Source organism: Cherax quadricarinatus, chromosome 42, assembly GCF_038502225.1.
Source record: "Cherax quadricarinatus isolate ZL_2023a chromosome 42, ASM3850222v1, whole genome shotgun sequence".
Lineage (NCBI taxonomy): Eukaryota > Metazoa > Arthropoda > Malacostraca > Decapoda > Parastacidae > Cherax > Cherax quadricarinatus.
Genome location: NC_091333.1, coordinates 5478127 through 5494546, shown reverse-complemented (window position 1 = coordinate 5494546; position 16420 = coordinate 5478127). Strand labels below are relative to the sequence as shown.

At 41.3% G+C, this 16420-nt stretch overlaps 1 protein-coding gene across 1 annotated transcript in view; it reads right to left on the bottom strand.

Moving 5' to 3' along the window:
- Nucleotides 1-13406: 13406 nt before the first annotated feature.
- Nucleotides 13407-16420, bottom strand: part of LOC128695527 (uncharacterized) — a 77348-nt gene continuing 74334 nt past the window's right edge. Inside the window, exon 27 of the mRNA XM_070093230.1 lies at nt 13407-16420. This exon is cut by the window's right edge and continues 157 nt beyond it. Within this exon, the coding sequence (XP_069949331.1) occupies nt 16384-16420 (37 nt within the window). The 3' untranslated portion in view covers nt 13407-16383.

Below are 16420 nucleotides of genomic sequence, written 5' to 3'. Positions count from 1 at the left end.
GAAGAAGAAGAAGAAGAAGAAGAAGAAGAAGAAGAAGAAGAAGAAGAAGAAGAAGAAGAAGAAGAAGAAGAAAAAAAAAAATGAGGATTCAGGTTAAGTCACGGGTGTTCTGAAGTTTGGAGCATTTTACAATGTAGTGGGAGAGGAAGGCATCTACAGAGACGAAGCCAGGGCTAAGGTTCATACAAGGAAAGTTGTGTATAAGAGAGGATTCAACTAAACGGCGACTGTTCGAGTTGGAAGTAGGGAAGACAGTTTTAGCAGAAGACCAGTCAATAGGATGGCTATGATCTCTGACGTGACAGAAAAGAGCATTGTTAGTGTCGGCAAGCCTAACACTATTTTTGTGCTCCCTAAGTCTCTCAGAAAGAGATCGACCAGTTTCTCCGAAGTATTGAAGAGGACAGGAGGAGCAAGAAATAGAGTAGACACCAGGAACATCTGTAGAGGGAGGAGAGGTATGAACGAGATTAGTGCGAAGAGTGTTAGTCTGGCGGAAGGTAAGCTTGATGTCTAAGGGACGGAGAGAATTGTTGAGATTAGAAAGACCGGAAATGTAGGGAAGGCAGAGGATAGAAGAGTTCCCATGAGTAGAGAGTTTAGGAGAGAAGAAATTGCGTTTAGCACGTGAGAGGGCAGAGTCTATGAAATGGGAAGGGTAGCCAAGACGGGAGAACGAATTATGAAGAGTGGAAATTTCTGCTGGAAGGAACTGAGGATCACAGATGCGGAGGGCACGGAGAAAGAGGGAGATAAGAACACTTTTCTTGACAGGGGAAGCATAATAGGAAAAGTAGTGAATGTACATGCCACTGTTTGTAGATGAATGATTCAGAGAACCGACATGTTGATAAATTAGACACATGTGCAACTCTTGGGTATCTTTATTGAGGAAACGTTTCGCCACACAGTGGCTTCATCAGTCCATACATAGGAGAAACTTGAACAGGAGGAGAATGAGGTAATCAGTCCCTCAACCTTGATGGACTGAACACATCGACTCAAGGTTGAGGGACTGATTACCTCATTCTCCTCCTGTTCTTCAAGTTTCTCCTATGTATGGACTGATGAAGCCACTGTGTGGCGAAACGTTTCCTCAATAAAGATACCCAAGAGTTGCACATGTGTCTAATTTATCAACATGCCACTGTGCATAGGTTTACGGTAAACGGAAAAGGAAAAACCTGTATCTGAGCGGTGGACATGGACATCAAGGAAAGGAAGTAAGGAATTAGATTCCCATTCAGCTTTAAACTTAATGGAAGGGGCAAGATTGTTAAGAGCTTCAAGAAAAGGTTGGAAGAGACTGGAGTCATGAGGCCACAGAGCAAAGATGTCATCCACATAGCGGAGCCAGAGTGAAGGTTGCACATCGAGGGTAGGAAGAAGAACAGTCTCGAAGTATTCCATGTAAAGGTAAGACACATATGCAACAGTTAGGTATCTTTATTATGAAACGTTTCGCCTACACAGTAGGCTTCTTCAGTCAAGTACAGAAAAGTTGATAGAAGCAGAAGATACTTGAAGACGATGTAATCAGTCCATCACCCTTAAAGTTTTGAGGTGGTCAGTCCCTCAGTCTGGAGAAGAGCATTGTTCCATAGTATGAAACAATATGGAGATGAAGTGACAGGATGGAGCTTTTTATAGCGCCAAGAGGTGAGACGTAGGCCACTAGGAGAGGTAAGAACTCAGATGTTGACAGGTCAGGTCCCTCTCAAATCCAGCCACTCTCACTAGTGGAAGTTGTCGAAGCTGATTGCAGGTCTGTACCAAGATACCCTTGTGTTGCAGTGTCTGACAGATTGAACATTAAAATTGTATAAAATACCGACAGGTTGTTAGGTAAGAGACATATGCAACAGTTAGGTATCTTTATTATGAAACGTTTCGCCTACACAGTAGGCTTCTTCAGTCAAGTACAGAAAAGTTGATAGAAGCAGAAGATACTTGAAGACGATGTAATCAGTCCGTCACCCTTAAAGTTTTGAGGTGGTCAGTCCCTCAGTCTGGAGAAGAGCATTGTTCCATAGTATGAAACAATATGGAGATGAAGTGACAGAATGGAGCTTTTTATAGCGCCAAGAGGTGAGACGTAGGCCACTAGGAGAGGTAAGAACTCAGATGTTGAAAGGTCAGGTCCCTCTCAAATCCAGCCGCTCTCACTAGTGGAAGTTGTCGAAGTTGATTGCAGGTCTGTACCAAGATACCCTTGTGTTGCAGTGTCTGACAGATTGAACATTAAAATGGTATAAAATACCGACAGGTTGTTAGGTAAGACACATATGCAACAGTTAGGTATCTTTATTATGAAACGTTTCGCCTACACAGTAGGCTTCTTCAGTCAAGTACAGAAAAGTTGATAGAAGCAGAAGATACTTGAAGACGATGTAATCAGTCCATCACCCTTAAAGTTTTGAGGTGGTCAGTCCCTCAGTCTAGAGAAGAGCACTGTTCCATAGTATGAAACAATATGGAGATGAAGTGACAGAATGGAGCTTTTTATAGCGCCAAGAGGTGAGACGTAGGCCACTAGGAGAGGTAAGAACTCAGATGTTGAAAGGTCAGGTCCCTCTCAAATCCAGCCGCTCTCACTAGTGGAAGTTGTCGAAGTTGATTGCAGGTCTGTACCAAGATACCCTTGTGTTGCAGTGTCTGACAGATTGAACATTAAAATGGTATAAAATACCGACAGGTTATTAGGTAAGACACATATGCAACAGTTAGGTATCTTTATTATGAAACGTTTCGCCTACACAGTAGGCTTCTTCAGTCAAGTACAGAAAAGTTGATAGAAGCAGAAGATACTTGAAGACGATGTAATCAGTCCATCACCCTTAAAGTTTTGAGGTGGTCAGTCCCTCAGTCTGGAGAAGAGCATTGTTCCATAGTATGAAACAATATGGAGATGAAGTGACAGAATGGAGCTTTTTATAGCGCCAAGAGGTGAGACGTAGGCCACTAGGAGAGGTAAGAACTCAGATGTTGAAAGGTCAGGTCCCTCTCAAATCCAGCCGCTCTCACTAGTGGAAGTTGTCGAAGTTGATTGCAGGTCTGTACCAAGATACCCTTGTGTTGCAGTGTCTGACAGATTGAACATTAAAATGGTATAAAATACCGACAGGTTGTTAGGTAAGACACATATGCAACAGTTAGGTATCTTTATTATGAAACGTTTCGCCTACACAGTAGGCTTCTTCAGTCAAGTACAGAAAAGTTGATAGAAGCAGAAGATACTTGAAGACGATGTAATCAGTCCATCACCCTTAAAGTTTTGAGGTGGTCAGTCCCTCAGTCTGGAGAAGAGCATTGTTCCATAGTATGAAACAATATGGAGATGAAGTGACAGAATGGAGCTTTTTATAGCGCCAAGAGGTGAGACGTAGGCCACTAGGAGAGGTAAGAACTCAGATGTTGAAAGGTCAGGTCCCTCTCAAATCCAGCCGCTCTCACTAGTGGAAGTTGTCGAAGTTGATTGCAGGTCTGTACCAAGATACCCTTGTGTTGCAGTGTCTGACAGATTGAACATTAAAATGGTATAAAATACCGACAGGTTGTTAGGTAAGACACATATGCAACAGTTAGGTATCTTTATTATGAAACGTTTCGCCTACACAGTAGGCTTCTTCAGTCAAGTACAGAAAAGTTGATAGAAGCAGAAGATACTTGAAGACGATGTAATCAGTCCATTCTGTCACTTCATCTCCATATTGTTTCATACTATGGAACAATGCTCTTCTCCAGACTGAGGGACTGACCACCTCAAAACTTTAAGGGTGATGGACTGATTACATCGTCTTCAAGTATCTTCTGCTTCTATCAACTTTTCTGTACTTGACTGAAGAAGCCTACTGTGTAGGCGAAACGTTTCATAATAAAGATACCTAACTGTTGCATATGTGTCTTACCTAACAACCTGTCGGTATTTTATACCATTTTAATGTTCATTCCATGTAAAGATTAGCAAGGACAGGAGAGAGAGGAGAGCCCATAGCGACACCGAAGGTTTGAGAATAATATTTCCCTTGGAAGGAAAAGGAGTTAGAGTCCACACAGAGGTGGATCAGATCAAGAAAGACATCAGTGGGGATAGGGAGATGAAGAAACCCTTCATGGGCCTTCTCTCTAAAGAAATCAAGGACATCATCAAGAGGGACATTAATTCCCCACAATTTTTCCCACACTGTGCTTTACGGGACATTTAAAATACCACTAGTCTGCCCCGCTATTGTTTTCAATTATTATATTTGAAGCACAGATCCCATTTCAACTCAATATAAAAAAAATTAATAAATATTCACTGATATCGTCTATATCCGTGTGTGTTGGCAACACTGACACATTACCCGCCAATTTTTTGGCGGGTAATGTGTCAGTTCCCGGGAATTTTATGAATTAATATCAATCATTTATTTCTTTTATATCTGCTTCAAAATGGTGTGTTCAGATATTCACCTGATCATTACTGTAAAGGACTCTTGATACGAGGGACAAGAGCTGTACTTCCCTTGGAATAAGAGCGATTATCTTCCAGTCCCTCAGGTACTGCATGATCCTTACGGTTTTGGGGCTTCCCCGTAAATATACTAGCTTAATAATAATAATAATAATAACAACAACAATAATAATAATAATAATAATAATAATAATAATAATAATAATAATAATAATAATAATAATAATAATGAGAATGTATTAACACTGCTATATTAACACTGCTATATTAACACTGCTATATTAACACTGCTATATTAACACTGACTGCTATATTAACACTGACTGCTATATTAACACTGACTGCTATATTAACACTGACTGCTATATTAACACTGCTATATTACTACTGCTATATTAACACTGCTATATTAACACTGACTGCTATATTAACACTGCTATATTACTACTGCTATATTAACACTGACTGCTATATTAACACTGCTATATTAACACTGCTATATTACTACTGCTATATTAACACTGCTATATTAACACTGCTATATTACTACTGCTATATTAACACTGCTATATTAACATTGACTGCTATATTAACATTGACTGCTATATTAACACTGCTATATTAACACTGCTATATTAACACTGCTATATTACACTGCTATATTAACACTGCTATATTAACACTGCTATATTAACACTGCTATATTACTACTGCTATATTAACACTGCTATATTAACACTGCTATATTACTACTGCTATATTAACACTGACTGCTATATTAACACTGCTATATTAACACTGCTATATTACTACTGCTATATTAACACTGCTATATTAACACTGCTATATTACTACTGCTATATTAACACTGCTATATTAACACTGCTATATTACTACTGCTATATTAACACTGCTATATTAACACTGCTATATTACTACTGCTATATTAACACTGCTATATTAACACTGCTATATTAACACTGCTATATTAACACTGCTATATTACTACTGCTATATTAACACTGCTATATTAACACTAACTGTTATATCAATACTGCCATATTAACACTGATATATTAACACTAACTGCTATATTAACACTGCCATATTAACACTGATATATTAACACTAACTGGTATATTAACACTGCTATATTAACTCTGCTATATTAACACTGATATATCAACACTGTTATATTAACACTGCTATATTAACTCTGCTATATTAACACTGCTATATTAACACTGATATATTAACACTAACTGCTATATTAACACTGCTATATTAACACTGATATATTAACACTGCTATATTAACACTGCTATATTAACACTGCCATATTAACACTGATATATTAACACTGCTATATTAACACTTATATATTAACACTAACTGCTATATTAACACTGCTATATTAACACTGCTATATTAACACTGCTATATTAACACTGCTATATTAACACTGCTATATTAACACTGCTATATTAACACTGATATATTAACACTGCTATATTAACACTAACTGCTATATTAACACTGCTATATTAACACTAACTGCTATATTAACACTGCTATATTAACACTGCTATATTAACACTGCTATATTAACACTGCTATATTAACACTGCTATATTAACACTGATATATTAACACTAACTGCTATATTAACACTGCTATATTAACACTGCTATATTAACACTGATATATTAACACTAACTGCTATATTAACACTGCTATATTAACACTGCTATATTAACACTGATATATTAACACTAACTGCTATATTAACACTGATATATTAACACTAACTGCTATATTAACACTGCTATATTAACACTGATATATTAACACTGCTATATTAACACTGATATATTAACACTAACTGCTATATTAACACTGCTATATTAACACTGATATATTAACACTGCTATATTAACACTGCTATATTAACACTAACTGCTATATTAACACTGCTATAGTAACACTGATATATTAACACTAACTGCTATAGTAACACTGATATATTAACACTAACTGCTATATTAACACTGATATATTAACACTAACTGCTATATTAACACTGCTATATTAACACTGCTATATTAACACTAACTGCTATATTAACACTGATATATTAACACTGATATATTAACACTAACTGCTATATTAACACTGCTATATTAACGCTGCTACATTAACACTAACTGCTATATTAACACTGCTATATTACACTGCTATATTAACACTGCTATATTAACACTGATATATTAACACTAACTGCTATATTAACACTGCTATATTAACACTGCTATATTAACACTGATATATTAACACTAACTGCTATATTAACACTGCTATATTAACACTGATATATTAACACTAACTGCTATATTAACACTGCTATATTAACACTGCTATATTAACACTGATATATTAACACTAATATATTAACACTAACTGATATATTAACACTGCTATATTAACACTGCTATATTAACACTGATATATTAACACTAACTGCTATATTAACACTGCTATATTAACACTGCTATATTAACACTGCTATATTAACACTGCTATATTAACACTGCTATATTAACACTGCCATATTAACACTGCTATATTAACACTGCTATATTAACACTGCTATATTAACACTGCTATATTAACACTGCTATATTAGCACTGCTATATTAACACTGCTACACTGCCATATTAACACTGCTATATTAACACTGCTATATTAACACTGCCATATTAACACTGCTATATTAGCACTGCTATATTAACACTGCTATATTAACACTGCTATATTAACACTGCTATATTAACACTGCTATATTAACACTGCTATATTAACACTGTTATATTAACACTGCTATATTAACACTGCCATATTAACACTGCTATATTAACACTGCTATATTAACACTGCTATATTAACACTGCTATATTAACACTGCTATATTAACACTGCTATATTAACACTGCTATATTAACACTGCTATATTAACACTGCTATATTAACACTGCTATATTAACACTGTTATATTAACACTGTTATATTAACACTGCTATATTAACACTGTTATATTAACACTGCTATATTAACACTGTTATATTAACACTGCTATATTAACACTGCTATATTAACACTGCTATATTAACACTGCTATATTAACACTGCTATATTAACACTGCTATATTAACACTGCTATATTAACACTGTTATATTAACACTGCTATATTAACACTGTTATATTAACACTGCTATATTAACACTGTTATATTAACACTGCTATATTAACACTGCTATATTAACACTGCTATATTAACACTGTTATATTAACTTAATACTGCATAACCTAACCTTGAAATATTTTTAATAAACTTTATAAGAATCATAATCAACGTATTGCAACACGTGTGAAAACACACGTCCCATCCGGCTGACAGCTTGCTCCCCCCAGGCTGACAGCTTGCTCCCCCCAGGCTGACAGCTTGCTCCCCCCAGGCTGACAGCTTGCTCTCCCCAGGCTGACAGCTTGCTCCCCCCAGACTGACAGCTTGCTCCCCCCAGGCTGACAGCTTGCTCCCCCCAGGCTGACAGCTTACTCCCCCCAGGCTGACAGCTTGCTCCCCCCAGGCTGACAGCTTGCTCCCCCCAGGCTGACAGCTTGCTCCCCCCAGGTTGACAGCTTGCTCCCCCCAGGCTGACAGCTTGCTCCCCCCAGGCTGACAGCTTGCTCCCCCCAGGCTGACAGCTTGCTCTCCCCAGGCTGACAGCTTGCTCCCCCCAGACTGACAGCTTGCTCCCCCCAGGCTGACAGCTTGCTCTCCCCAGGCTGACAGCTTGCTCCCCCCAGGCTGACAGCTTGCTCTCCAGGCTGACAGCTTGCTCCCCAGGCTGACAGCTTGCTCCCCAGGCTGACAGCTTGCTCCCCCAGGCTGATAACTTGCTCCCCCCAGGCTGACAGCTTGCTCCCCAGGCTGATAACTTGCTCCCCCAGGTTGACAGCTTGCTCTCCAGGCTGATAGCTTGCTCCCCCAGGCTGACAGCTTGCTCCCCAGGCTGACAGCTTGCTCCCCAGGCTGACAGCTTGCTCCCCAGGCTGATAACTTGCTCCCCCAGGCTGACAGCTTGCTTTCCAGGCTGATAGCTTGCTCCCCAAGGCTGATAGCTTGCTCCCCAAGGCTGATAGCTTGCTCCCCAGGCTGATACCTAGCTCCTCCAGGCTGATAGCTTGCTCCCCCAGGCTGACAGCTTGCTCCCCCAGGCTGACAGCTTGCTCCCCCCAGGCTGACAGCTTGCTCCCCCAGGCTGATAGCTTGCTCCCAAAGGCTGACAGCTTGCTCCCAAAGGCTGACAGCTTGCTCCCCAGACTGACAGCTTGCTCCCCCAGGCTGATAGCTTGCTCTTCCAGGCTGACAGCTTGCTCCTCCAGGCTGACAGCTTGCTTCCCCAGGCTGATAGCTTGTTCCCCCAGGCTGATAGGTTTCTATCCCAGGCTGACAGCTTGCTTCCCTCAAGCTGACAGCTTGCTTCCCTCAGGCTGACAGCTTGCTTCCCTCAAGCTGACAGCTTGCTTCCCTCAGGCTGACAGCTTGCTCCCCCTAAGCTAACAGCTTGCCCACCACAGGCTGACAGCCTGCTCTCCCCAGGCTGACAGCTTGCTCTCCCTAGGCTGACAGCTTGCCTCCCTAGGCTGACAGATGCTGTCAGTCTGGCGAGAACTCCCACACACTCGCTAATATATGTAAATTACATTATTCACGCTGTTTTAACCAGCATCTGGTAACAGTGCTTGTGTGTATGTGTGTGTGTGTGTGTGTGTGTGTGTGTGTGTGTGTGTGTGTGTGTGTGTGTGTGTGTGTGTGTGTGTGTGTGTGTGTGTGTGTGTGTATGTGTGTGTGTGTGTGTGTGTATGTGTGTGTGTGTGTGTGTGTATGTGTGTGTGTGTGTATGTGTGTGTGTGTGTGTGTGTATGTGTGCGTGTGTGTGTATGTGTGTGTGTGTGTTTTCTGTTGCCCATTTTCTTGTTTCTTTGTCTTTTGCAAGAGGCGTTGTTGTTGTTGTGGAGTTGTTTATGTTCGTTTGCTTTGGTGGGCGGTGTTTGGTGTTTTAGTCAGGAGATGAGCGAGAGATAACACAGGAGAGATGCTGAAAATCTCTCTCTCTCTCTCTCTCTCTCTCTCTCTCTCTCTCTCTCTCTCTCTCTCTCTCTCTCTCTCTCTCTCTCTCTCTCTCTCTCTCTCTCTCTCTCTCTCTCTCTCTCTCTCTCTCTCTCTGACTAGCAACTCAGAAGAGCCAGTATAAAGGCAATTTACGTGACACTAATGACTTATACCTTGTCCTCCTCACCTCATTAGTGAAGGAGGGATGGAATAGGAGGGAGGAAGGAGGGAAGGGAATGGGTCATTGTAGGACGGATAGAAGCAGTGGGAAGGATCAGGTAGAGGGTAGGATAGGGCAAGAGGAATTGTTCAATAGGATGGTTGACGATAGTCAGTCCTCTGTCCCTGGAACCAGAGGAAGTTCTGGGTTATTAGTCCCTGGAACCAGAGGAAGTTCTGGGTTATTAGTCCCTGGAACCAGAAGAAGTTCTGGGTTATTAGTCCCTGGAACCAGAAGTTGTGGGTTATTAGTCCCGGAAACCAGAGGAAGTTCTGGGTTATTAGTCCCTGGAACCAGAAGAAGTTCTGGGTTATTAGTCCCTGGAACCAGAAGGTGTGGGTTATTAGTCCCGGAAACCAGAGGAAGTTCTGGGTTATTAGTCCCGGAAACCAGAGGAAGTTCTGGGTTATTAGTCCCTGGAACCAGAGGAAGTTCTGGGTTATTAGTCCCTGGAACCAAAGGAAGTTCTGGGTTATTAGTCTCTGGAACCAGAGGAAGTTCAGGGTTATTAGTCCCTGGAACCAGAGGAAGTTCTGGGTTATTAGTCCCTGGAACCAGAGAAAGTTCTGGGTTATTAGTCCCTGGAACCAGAGGAAGTTCTGGGTTATTAGTCCCTGGAACCAGAGGAAGTTCTGGGTTATTAGTCCCTGGAACCAGAGGAAGTTCTGGGTTATTAGTCCCTGGAACCAGAGGAAGTTCTGGGTTATTAGTCCCTGGAACCAGAGGAAGCTCTGGGTTATTAGTCCCTGGAACCAGAGGAAGTTCTGGGTTATTAGTCCCTGGAACCAGAGGAAGTTCAGAGGAAGTTCTGGGTTATTATTAGTCCCTGGAACCAGAGGAAGCTCTGGGTTATTAGTCCCTGGAACCAGAGGAAGTTCTGGGTTATTAGTCCCTGGAACCAGAGGAAGTTCTGGGTTATTAGGAACCAGAGGAAGTTCTTGGTTATTAGTCCCTGGAACCAGAGGAAGTTCTGGGTTATTAGTCCCTGGAACCAGAGGAAGTTCTGGGTTATTAGTCCCAGGAACCAGAGGAAGTTCTGGGTTATTAGTCCCTGGAACCAGAGGAAGTTCTGGGTTATTAGTCCCAGGAACCAGAGGAAGTTCTGGGTTATTAGTCCCTGGAACCAGAGGAAGTTCTGGGTTATTAGTCCCTGGAACCAGAGGAAGTTCTGGGTTATTAGTCCCTGGAACCAGAGGAAGTTCTGGGTTATTAGTCCCTGGAACCAGAGGAAGTTCTGGGTTATTAGTCCCCAGAGGAAGTTCTGGGTTATTAGTCCCTGGAACCAGAGGAAGTTCTGGGTTATTAGTCCCTGGAACCAGAGGAAGTTCTGGGTTATTAGTCCCAGGAACCAGAGGAAGTTCTGGGTTATTAGTCCCTGGAACCAGAGGAAGTTCTGGGTTATTAGTCCCAGGAACCAGAGGAAGTTCTGGGTTATTAGTCCCAGGAACCAGAGGAAGTTCTGGGTTATTAGTCCCTGGAACCAGAGGAAGTTCTGGGTTATTAGTCCCAGGAACCAGAGGAAGTTCTGGGTTATTAGTCCCTGGAACCAGAGGAAGTTCTGGGTTATTAGTCCCTGGAACCAGAGGAAGTTCTGGGTTATTAGTCCCTGGAACCAGAGGAAGTTCTGGGTTATTAGTCCCAGGAACCAGAGGAAGTTCTGGGTTATTAGTCCCAGGAACCAGAGGAAGTTCTGGGTTATTAGTCCCTGGAACCAGAGGAAGTTCTGGGTTATTAGTCCCAGGAACCAGAGGAAGTTCTGGGTTATTAGTCCCAGGAACCAGAGGAAGTTCTGGGTTATTAGTCCCAGGAACCAGAGGAAGTTCTGGGTTATTAGTCCCAGGAACCAGAGGAAGTTCTGGGTTATTAGTCCCTGGAACCAGAGGAAGTTCTGGGTTATTAGTCCCAGGAACCAGAGGAAGTTCTGGGTTATTAGTCCCAGGAACCAGAGGAAGTTCTGGGTTATTAGTCCCTGGAACCAGAGGAAGTTCTGGGTTATTAGTCCCAGGAACCAGAGGAAGTTCTGGGTTATTAGTCCCTGGAACCAGAGGAAGTTCTGGGTTATTAGTCCCTGGAACCAGAGGAAGTTCTGGGTTATTAGTCCCTGGTACCAGAGGAAGTTCTGGGTTATTAGTCCCAGGAACCAGAGGAAGTTCTGGGTTATTAGTCCCAGGAACCAGAGGAAGTTCTGGGTTATTAGTCCCTGGAACCAGAGGAAGTTCTGGGTTATTAGTCCCAGGAACCAGAGGAAGTTCTGGGTTATTTGTCCCTGGAACCAGAGGAAGTTCTGGGTTATTAGTCCCAGGAACCAGAGGAAGTTCTGGGTTATTAGTCCCAGGAACCAGAGGAAGTTCTGGGTTATTAGTCCCTGGAACCAGAGGAAGTTCTGGGTTATTAGTCCCTGGAACCAGAGGAAGTTCTGGGCAATCAGTCCCAGGAACCAGAGGAAGTTCTGGGCAATCAGTCCCAGGAACCAGAGGAAGTTCTGGGCAATCAGTCCCAGGAACCAGAGGAAGTTCTGGGCAATCAGTCCCAGGAACCAGAGGAAGTTCTGGGCAATCAGTCCCAGGAACCAGAGGAAGTTCTGGGCAATCAGTCCCAGGAACCAGAGGAAGTTCTGGGCAATCAGTCCCAGGAACCAGAGGAAGTTCTGGGCAATCAGTCCCAGGAACCAGAGGAAGTTCTGGGCAATCAGTCCCAGGAACCAGAGATGTGACTACAAAAAGGCAAATAAAATAACACTTGTATACAAAGGTACAATTTATTGCACAGTACCAAAGGTACAGTTCCACACACACACACACACACACACACACACACACACACACACACACACACACACACACACACACACCACTGAGGACCACCACACAATATATTATTTGCATTTGAATGCTGAAAGCTAAAAAAAAGTTAGTGAAAACACAAATATATATATATATAAATATATATATATATATATATATATATATATATATATATATATATATATATATATATATATATATATATATATATCTATATATATATATATAGATATATATATATATATCTGTTAATAAACTGAACATAATTTATGTCAACTTAATGACCAGAAAAGAGTTTTTATGAGTGATGTTGACTAATAATGAGGAGGTTATTATGTAGTTACGCTGGAAGACTGTAACTAATATCAAGTTAGTTTTAAAAGACCACATATGTAGTTAGTATTAGAAAAAACACATAGTCTGGAAAAGACAATAAAAATTATAACTTAACACAATAATAGTTGTAAAGTAAAAGGACACAAGTGCAACTAATGTGACATTTATTGTAGCAACGTTTCGCTCTCCAGGAGCTTTATCAAGCCATTACAAACAATACATGGACACAGAGGGTATATAAAGGCTCAGAGTGAGGTGAATACTAGTGAGGTACCATTTCGATGTTCACTAGTGGTAGTAGTAGTAGTAGTAGTGGTAGTGACAAAAGCAATTAATTCGTACATGAGTAAAAGGATATAAAAGCTATTACTTGGGTAATATAAAAATAGGTTGGACAAATATAAACTGGAATGAGGCAGGTTGTTTCAGTGATCACTCTCTGTGCTTTGTGTAGTATAACAGGAGAGACTATGTGATGGCAGGGTTTACTGTTTTCAGGAGGATTCTTGCTAAGACTTCGGAGATGGTGAAGCTGCCGTTGTTTTGTTTAATTGTATTCGAAACAGCGATCAGTGCTGATTCAAGGCACTTGCGTGTGCGGAAATTAGTTTCTTTTATCACTAATTGGGCGTCTCTGAATTTCATAAGATGATTGGTGGAATTTCGGTGTTGTACACAGGCGTTGTTTAAGTTGTCGTTCCTACATGCGTATATGTGTTCATTGAGGCGGGTGTCGAGGTTTCTTGCTGTTTCACCTACGTAGATCTTGTCACAGCCTCCACAGGGTATAGTGTAAACTCCTGCATTGACTGGTTCGTGGTGCTTGGGTTTTGTCCTGGTTAGATCCTTTATTGAAGTGGTAGAAGCGATGGCGACTCTGGTGTTAGCTTGTGAAAGTACTTTTGAGACGTTTAGTTCAACCTGGCTGTTGGGAAGAATTATAACTTTGTTGGGAGCGGTGTTGATGCGTGGAGAATATTGATGATCTGAAGAGCTCTTTTCTTGCAGTCTTTGATGAAAAAAGAAGGAAATTGTAACTCAGTGAATGTTTGGTGAATGTAAGTACATTCCTCGTCAAGAAACTCAGGACTACAAATTCGGTATGCTCTTAGGAAAAACCCGATGATGATGCCTCTTTTGGTCTTGGTATCTTGACTGGAATAGAAGTGTGTGAGATCATTTTTATTGGTGGGTTTCCGATAAACTTGAAATCTTAGGTTGTTGTCTACTTTGTGAATGAGGACGTCGAGGAAAGGTAGCTTGTCATTGGACTCTTCTTCTAGTGTAAACTGAATCGCTGGTTCAACTGCGTTGAGCCTTGCCTGAAGATCCCGTACATCAAAACGTTTTGGAGTTATTACGAGGACATCGTCCACGTAACGTAACCAAGTGACGCTTGAAGGGATGATGTTGGCGAAGTGTTCAGACTCTAGGTGTTCCATGTATAAGTTGGCTAGGACGGCACTTATTGGGGACCCCATTCGCCATCGCTTCTACCACTTCAATAAAGGATCTAACCAGGACAAAACCCAAGCACCACGAACCAGTCAATGCAGGAGTTTACACTATACCCTGTGGAGGCTGTGACAAGATCTACGTAGGTGAAACAGCAAGAAACCTCGACACCCGCCTCAATGAACACATATACGCATGTAGGAACGACAACTTAAACAACGCCTGTGTACAACACCGAAATTCCACCAATCATCTTATGAAATTCAGAGACGCCCAATTAGTGATAAAAGAAACTAATTTCCGCACACGCAAGTGCCTTGAATCAGCACTGATCGCTGTTTCGAATACAATTAAACAAAACAACGGCAGCTTCACCATCTCCGAAGTCTTAGCAAGAATCCTCCTGAAAACAGTAAACCCTGCCATCACATAGTCTCTCCTGTTATACTACACAAAGCACAGAGAGTGATCACTGAAACAACCTGCCTCATTCCAGTTTATATTTGTCCAACCTATTTTTATATTACCCAAGTAATAGCTTTTATATCCTTTTACTCATGTACGAATTAATTGCTTTTGTCACTACCACTACTACTACTACTACTACCACTAGTGAACATCGAAATGGTACCTCACTAGTATTCACCTCACTCTGAGCCTTTATATACCCTCTGTGTCCATGTATTGTTTGTAATGGCTTGATAAAGCTCCTGGAGAGCGAAACGTTGCTACAATAAATGTCACATTAGTTGCACTTGTGTCCTTTTACTTTACATATTGTCGGTAATTCTACCAACTTTATTACAATAATAGTTATAATAACATATATAACAGTTATACTAACATATATAATTGTTATAATATCGTATATAACAGTTATTTTAACACTGTAATAACTCAACATAATTAGTTATAATTGCACAGTAACTAACCATAAGAAATTGTATGCTCATTTATAACCCTTCAAGGGCTTTTGACCCAAGGAACTGGAGCTACTATATTCCTTCTTGGAGCACCTGAGGCCCACTTAGATTACCTAAGACTCACCTAGAGCACTTCAGGTGCACGTAAGTACCTAAGACTCACTTAGAGCCACCTAGAGTTTGTAAGATTCACCTAGAGTCACCTAGAGCATCAAAGACTCTCCAAGAGGATCTAAGACTCACCTAGTCGCCTAGAGCCTATAAGACTCACGTAGAGTCATCTAGAGCATCTAAGACTCATCTAGAGTCACCTAGAGCATCTAAGACTCACATAGAGTCACCTACAGCATATAAGACTCACCTGGTCACTTAATGCATCTAAGCCTCACCTAGAGTCACCTAGAGCATGTAAGACTCACATAGAGTCACCTACAGCATATAAGACTCACCTGGTCACTTAAAGCATCTAAGCCTCACCTAGAGTCACCTAGAGCACCTAAGACTCCCCTATATTCATCTAATACACTTAAGACTCCCCTGGAGTCACCTAGAGTACGTAAGACACATAAGACTCCCCTGGAGTCACCTAGAATACGTAAGACACATAAGACTCCCCTGTAGTCACCTAGAGTACGTACGACACATAAGACTCCCCTGGAGTCACCTAGAGTACGTAAGACACATAAGACTCCCCTGGAGTCACCTAGAGTACATACGACACATAAGACTCCCCTGGAGTCACCTAGAGTACGTAAGACACATAAGACTCTTCTGTAGTCACCTAGAGTACTTAAGACACATAAGACTCCCTGGAGTCAGCTAGAGTACGTAAGACACATAAGACTCCCCTGGAGTCACCTAGAGTACGTAAGACACATAAGACTCCCCTGGAGTCACCTAGAGTAAGTACGTCACATAAGACTCCCCTGGAGTCACCTAGAGTACGTAAGACACGTAAGACTCCCCTGGAGTCACCTAGAGTACGTTAGACACATAAGACTCCCCTGGAGTCACCTATGACTCACTTAAGGCGCAGATGGGCAGCGTAGAG